Here is a 6,911-nt window from a genome sequence, read left to right on the forward strand (position 1 = left end):
TATCTAGAATACGCGTGCCGGTGATGTGTGTAATTTGCTCTGCGTATTACACGCACACACTGCGCGTAGCAGCCCCGCGTATCTATGTATGTATATCATTATTTAACTGTACATAGCGTGTCACAGCAGTCATACCCGGGACATAATAATACAACACATAATGCGAATAAGCCTTTAGTTTAGGACATAAACGTAACATTAGGAATATGAAGTCCCTGCCCCGAAGAGCTTACAATCTAAGGCCTCGGACATGGTGCAGGGAGCGGCGCTGACCCGTGCTGAGGCGCGCGCATGCTTACCAGTGAGCCCCTGCAGCCGCAATGAGAGCGGCTTTAGCAGGGGCTCGCGCACGCTTGCGGAAGCGTGTGTCTTACCAAATCTTCAGTTTCGGCGCTCACGGGAGCACACGTGAGCGGTTCACCCAATGAGGGCGAACCAGCTCTGTGACGTCACTGGCCCGCCCCCCAGACACGCCCACGGACGGCGCGCGCTCTAAGGCCAGGGAAAGCACCGCTTTCCCTCAGCCTCAGCGCGCCTCCGCACGGCTTCAGTGTCTATGGACTAAGCCTAAGTGGTAAGTGGGGAGAACTTAGAGACAGTAGGAGGGTGTTCTGGGAAGTGCGTCTGCAAGGGGCCAAGGTCAGTGCATCTGAGGTGTATAGTATCAGCCAGCGTGGCTACCCATGTGCTTCGTTAAAGAGGTGCGTTTTAAGAAAGGTCCTAAAGGTGGAGAGAGAGGGGGCCAGTTGGATATTGAGGGGAAGGGCATTCTAGAGGTGTGGGGCAGTGCGGAAGTAAGATTTTAGGTGGGAGAGGGATTTAGATATGAAAGGGGTAGAAAGGAGACATCCTTGAGCGGAACCCAAGAGTCGGGCAGGTGTGTAGCGAAAGATTAATCTTATTTAAATGGCAGAAATCGTAAAAAGGAAGGCGTTTAGATTCTTTAAGTCAGAAGGGACGGAGGTATCATCTCAGAATTATAAGGAATGTAACAAAAGTTGCAAAAGGGCAATCAAATTAGCAAAAATTGACAATGAAAAAAGGATTGCAACAGAAAGTAAGAGATCAACCCTAAAAAGTTCTTTTAAGTATTTTAATAACACAAAAATTAGAAAAGAAAATATAGGACCCTTTCAGTGTGAGATGAAGGGCAGATTATTGGAGATAAGGGAAAAGTAGAGGTATTAAACAAATTCTTTGCCTCTGTGTTTACCAGGGAAGAATCAAGTTCAATAGTAGTGCCGCAGGAAGAAGCCACAACCTCCATATTAATGAACAATTTGTTAACTGAGGAAGAAGTTCATGGCGGCCTGAAAAAATATAAGTAAATAAGGCACCTGGCCCTGATGGCATACATCCAAGAGTTCTCAAGGAGTTAAGTTCAGTAATAGCCAAATCATTACATTTAATATTCAAGGACTCAATTTCCACCGACTCAGTACCACAAGATTGGCGTAAAGCAAATGTGGTGCCTATATTTAAAAAGGCAGCCAGATCACAACCAGGGAATTACAGATCTGTAAGCCTGAATTCCATAGTGGGGAAGCTACTTGAAGGTTTAATACGGGATAATATTTAGGAATACTTAATGGTAAACAAAATTATTATTAATAGTCAGCATGGATTTATGAAGGATAGATCATGCCTAACTAAACTTATTTGTTTCTTTGTGGAGGTAAGTAGGAATTTAGACCAGGGTAATGCAGTTGATGTGGTTAACTTAGATTTTGCAAGGGCTTTTGATACTGTTCCACACAAGAGGTTGGTGTACAAAATAAAGCAAATTGGAAATATTTGAAAATTGGTTGAAGGACAGACAACAGAGGGTTGTCATAAATGGAACTTTTTCAGGTTGGGCTAAGGTTGTGAGTGGAGTACCTCAGGGATCAGTACGGGGACCCCTGCTTTTTAACTTGTTTATTAATGACCTTGATGTTGGCAGCGAGAGCAAAGTCTCCATCTTTGGTGATGATACTAAAGTGTGTAAGGTAGTAGAATCAGAGCAGGATGTAATTTCTCTCCAGAAGGACTTGGAGAGACTGGAAACTTGAGCAGGTAAATGGCAGATGAGGTTTAATACAGATAAATGTAAGGTTATGCATTTGGGAAACAAGAATAAACAGACGACTTACAAATTAAATGGGGATAAATTAGGGGAATCCTTGATGGAGAAGGATTTAGGAGTGCTTGTAGACAGCAGGCTTAGCATTAGTGCCCAATGTCATGAAGTAGCTGCAAAGCCAAACAATATCTTATCTTGCATTAAACGGGCAATGGGTGGCAGGGAATTAAACATAATTATTATGCCCCTTTACAAAGCATTAGTAAGACCACACCTTGAATGTCGAGTACAATTTTGGGCACCACTCCTTAGAAAAGACATTATGAAACTAGAGAAAGTGCAGAGAAGAGCCACCAAATTAATAAAGGGTATGGATAACCGGATTTATGAGGAGACAGGCTAGCTAAATTAGATTTATTTACATTAGAAAAGAGGCGTCTAAGAGGGGATATGATAACTATATACAAATATATTCGGGGGCAGCACAAGGAGCTTTCAAAAGAACTATTCATCCAAAGTGCAGTACAAAGGACTAGGGGTCATTCCATAAGGTTGAAGAAAATGAGATTTAACCAGAACAAAGGAAAGGGTTCTTTACAGTAAGGGCAGTTACAATGTGGAATTCATTACCCATGGAGACTGTGATGGCAGATACAATAGATCTGTTCAAAAAAAGGTTGGACAACTTTTTAGAAAGGGAAGGTATACAGGGATATACCAAATAAGTAAACATGGGAAGGATGTTGATCCAGGGAGTAATCTGATTGGCAATTCTTGGACTCAGGAAGGAATTTATTTTTCCCCTTATGAGATATCATTATTAGATAATGTGTCACTGGGGTTTTTTGTTTGCCTTAGTACAAATATAGGATAAAGTATATGTCGTCTAAATTTAGCAAAGGTTGGACTTGATGGACGTGTCTTTATGCAACCTTATCTACTATGTAACGAGTTTGTCATATAATCATTGTACAGTCAGCTCCCACCACACAGATAATGTGCTGAGACACGTGCTGTAAACGAAGGGGAGTTTTCCCCTAACAAAGATGGCGTACCCTTCCCTCTGTATGGCTGGCTTCTCATGCAAATCTGCCCTTACAAATCTTGGAAGGACCACACCCACTTCTGCATTCTAGTCCCTCGATCGTCACGGCCTTTTGTCCAATCGGCGTGCGACAACTAGCCCACATCGGGAACCGGCAGCCGCCCACCAGCCAATGGAGGAGCGGAACGTGTCAGGAGCACAACACCCCAGCCAATGACAGGGCGCAGCGTGGAGCCGGCCTGTCCACGGCAGCCAATAGGGAAACAGCGGGGGCGGAAGGGCGGTTGCTAGGAGAAGTAGAGCGACAGTTGCCGGTGAGCGGAGTCAGAGAGACCGGAATACCGGGGAACACCGAGGCCACGTGACTGACTGCAGCAGGCAGGGTGTGAGGATGCGGGCTCTCTGCGCTCTCACTGTGGCCGGGATTCTTGTTCTTCTCCCCAACGGTGGCCGTGGCCTGAGAGACGGAGAGTGCGAGGGTGAGACCCAGGGAACGGAAGCCGGGGGGTAGGGGAGGTCTGCGCCCTGTCCCCCTGCGCCCTCTCTCCCCCTGCGCCCTCTCTCCCCCTGCGCCCTCTCTCCCCCTGCGCCCTCTCTCCCCCTGCGCCCTCTCTCCCCCTGCGCCCTCTCTCCCCCTGCGCCCTCTCTCCCCCTGCGCCCTCACTCCCCCCCCCCTGCGCCCTCTCTCTCCCCCCCCCTGCGCTCTCTCCCCCCCCCTGCGCCATGTCCCCCTCCATTGTCCGCCCCGCCGCCCTGTCCCCCGTGACGCCCTGCCCTGTCTCCGCAGTGTGTGTCTCTTTCCTGAGTCGCTTCTACCAGAGCCTGACGGAGCGGAACGTGGAATTCACCTCACCGGCCATCGAGAAGGAACTGCTAAAAACCTGCAACGATGCCAAGGGCAAAGAGAATAGGCTGGTATGTGCCAGGGGGGAGCGGGGCAAAGAGAATAGGCCAGGGGGAGCGGGGCAAAGAGAATAGGCTGGTATGTGCCAGGGTGGAGCAGGGCAAAGAGAATAGGCCAGGGGGAGTGGGGCAAAGAGAATAGGCTGGTATGTACTAGGGGGGAGCGGGGCAAAGAACGGGCTGGTACGTGCATGGGGTAGTGGGGCAAAGAGAATAGGCTGGTATGTGCCAGGGGGGAGCGGGGCAAAGAGAATAGGCCAATGGGAGTGGGACAAAGAACAAAATGGTATGGGCCGGGGGAGCGGGGCAAAGAGAATGGGCTGGTACGTGCTGGGGGGAGTAGGGCAAAGAGAATAGGCTGGTATGTGCCGTGGGGGAGCGGGGCAAAGAGAATGGGCTGGTACGTGCCAGGGGTAGTAGGGCAAAGAGAATAGGCTGGTACGTTGCGGGGGGGAGCGGGGCAAAGAGAATGGGCTGCTACGTGCTGGGGGAAGCGGGGCAAAGAGAACATGCTGGTACGTGCCAGGGGGGAGCTGGGCAGAGGGGCTGGTGAAAGACCTCCAGCTTGGTTCTGTGGAGCTGAGCAAGGCACAACACCATTACTGTTTTTAGTGGCACATGGAGTGGTGCGCAAGTCCCATAGTTACTTCTTGCGCAAGCTGTTTCCTCCGTGTTCCCACAGGGAGGCCTGATCCCTTCTTCCTGTAAGTCTGACTCTCCTGTAGGGTTTAGTCACGGGCTCATCCCTTCTTCCTTCCCCTTACTCAGTGCTACTATATCGGAGCCACAAGCGATGCGGCTACCAAGATCACCAATGAAGTGTCAAAGCCGATGAGTCACCACATCCCCGCCGACAAGATCTGCGAGAAGCTGAAGAAGAAAGACAGCCAGATCTGCGAGCTGAAATATGGTAAGTGTGTGCCGGGGAGGGGGGCACGCGGGGCCGTGATGGGGGTGGGTGAAGGGGGCACGCTGGGCTGGGGGTACACCAGGTGACGGATCGCTGGGCCATGTGACAGGCGAGCCGATGAGAGGGATCACACACACCAGACGAGGTTAAATAAAACAAGTTTATTTCTACCCAAGTCAACAGACACAGCACTGCACACAGTAAGGCACAAACTCACCCAGAACAGGGAATAAGGGGGGGATCCTAACTCCCCCAGGTGCCGCTTACCTGGGCAGCTTCCACTCTCTGTCCGTTTTTTGGATACAAACCGCCCGCTTACCTCCCGTACGAGCCTCGATTTGTTGTCTCCGGTAAAAACTTTGGATGACACCTACACTAAGCTTGGACCAGAAGTCGGCAGGACTTTACATAGGCTGCCCGTCTCCATAGAAAGGCAAGGAAGACAGGACAAGGAAGACAGGGTGCCGACCAATCGGCATGCGGATGCTGAGAACTAATCACCAAGTGGAGGCTCGTCTTCGATGGGCCAATTGTGGGCACGGGAGGCAACCTTGCCTCTAAGCCAGCTCACAGAGGTGGGCTTGCAGACGAGTGGGAAATTCAAACTCTCCAATAGTAAACATGCGTACGGGGCTCATACCCAGCAACGGTTCCCTCAGGCAGCCCGATAACGCCCATAGACATAGGCGCCTCAGAGAGAGGCATTGTTCCCCAGAGCGGAGTCAGCACCCTGCCCACTCCTATCAATGGCTGGAGCACTTCACCTCCCACACCCCGGATAGCAGGACCCCATCTCTCGGTGTGCAGGCTGGTTGCGTGCATTACAAAGCTCTGCACACAGAGACAGCAGCAAAACATTTTCATCTTAATCTACACCATAATAGACACAAACCAAATTACATTATGCCCAGGGATAACCAGGGTTACTGGGTTAACCCCCTGAGAATCCCTTAAAACAGGTAGGTGCAATGGCCGGACTTCACCTTTATTAATATGAGCCGCATTGCCCATACTGTCAGGTGCGCCAGGGGGAGGGGGCACACGTGTGACGGTGGTGGCTGGGCCAGGGGTGTGCCGTGGGGAGGGGGCAGTGTCTGACCACCCCTGCCTCTCTCTCTGCAGACAAACAGATCGACCTGAGCACGGTGGAGCTGAAGAAGCTGAGGGTGAAGGAGCTGAAGAGGATCCTGGATGATTGGGGAGAAACCTGCAAAGGATGCGCTGAGAAATCCGACTACATCCGCAAGATCAACGAGTTGATGCCCAAATACGCGCCCAATGCAGCCAGCGCACGGACTGACCTCTGACCCCACTCAGCCAGCGCACGGACTGACCCCATGGAGACAGCGCACAAACTGACCCCTGAGCTGCCTGGACATCCCTTTTTTATTTTAGAAAATAGGTTTAGTTTGTTCTTCTCCACCCTGTTACCCTCTGGAAACGCCTGAGGCTTTTGGCGTGTGTGTCCGGGGGAGGGGGGGCCCTGCCGAGAAGGAAGGTGGGGGGGTTACTTTTGCGTACACGGTTGTAAGTTATTATTCTCCCGGCGGGTTTGCAGTAGTGGTTTCCTATTTTTTTTTTATTCTGATTTTCTTTGGGTTGCGAGTGATGTTTTTTTTGTTTGTTTTTTCTATGAAAATAAAAGAATCCACTCACCGTTCCTCAGGCTGGGGTGCAAATGTAGCGGGGTCCTCTGTCATGCCACAAGTCCTGCAGCTGTACGGAGAGGACACCGACAGGGGACAGGCTCGCTGGCATTGTGACAGCACTTAGCCACTGCACAGCCGGAGGATTCTGCAGTGCGCTAGGACTTTGGCTTATCTGGCAGTGAACCTGATAACAGGCAGCAAGACCAAATGCAATATCAGGATCAATTAATAACTCGTTACAGCCCACATCTAATTACCGCTCCGCAAGCGCACAGCATACCTGTTTGGGGCAGGCAGGGTGTGTTTGGGGGGGTGACCCATGTGTTTAGTATAGCCTTAGAG

The 6,911-nt window shown here is 50.5% G+C and overlaps 1 protein-coding gene across 1 annotated transcript; it reads left to right on the plus strand.

Annotated features, from left to right (window-relative positions):
* Positions 1–3,364: 3,364 nt before the first annotated feature.
* MANF (mesencephalic astrocyte derived neurotrophic factor) lies at positions 3,365–6,580 on the plus strand. Its single transcript, XM_075574190.1, has 4 exons — positions 3,365–3,586; positions 3,895–4,022; positions 4,779–4,920; positions 6,043–6,580. Exons 1-4 carry the CDS (start codon positions 3,499–3,501, stop codon positions 6,225–6,227), a joined length of 543 nt encoding a protein of 180 aa, XP_075430305.1. The 5' UTR covers positions 3,365–3,498; the 3' UTR covers positions 6,228–6,580.
* Positions 6,581–6,911: the final 331 nt, after the last annotated feature.

This window comes from Ascaphus truei, chromosome 17 (genome assembly GCF_040206685.1).
Source record: "Ascaphus truei isolate aAscTru1 chromosome 17, aAscTru1.hap1, whole genome shotgun sequence".
NCBI classification, from domain to species: Eukaryota; Metazoa; Chordata; class Amphibia; order Anura; family Ascaphidae; genus Ascaphus; species Ascaphus truei.

What these genes read in the sequence shown, in the direction of transcription:
- MANF (XM_075574190.1), top strand. Translation starts at nt 3,499, where the DNA reads ATGCGGGCTCTCTGCGCTCTCACTGTGGCCGGGATTCTTGTTCTTCTC. An exon ending in GAGAGACGGAGAGTGCGAGG is followed by an intron (nt 3,587 to 3,894) that starts GTGAGACCCAGG and finishes CTGTCTCCGCAG; the next exon opens with TGTGTGTCTCTTTCCTGAGT. An exon ending in AGGGCAAAGAGAATAGGCTG is followed by an intron (nt 4,023 to 4,778) that starts GTATGTGCCAGG and finishes CCCCTTACTCAG; the next exon opens with TGCTACTATATCGGAGCCAC.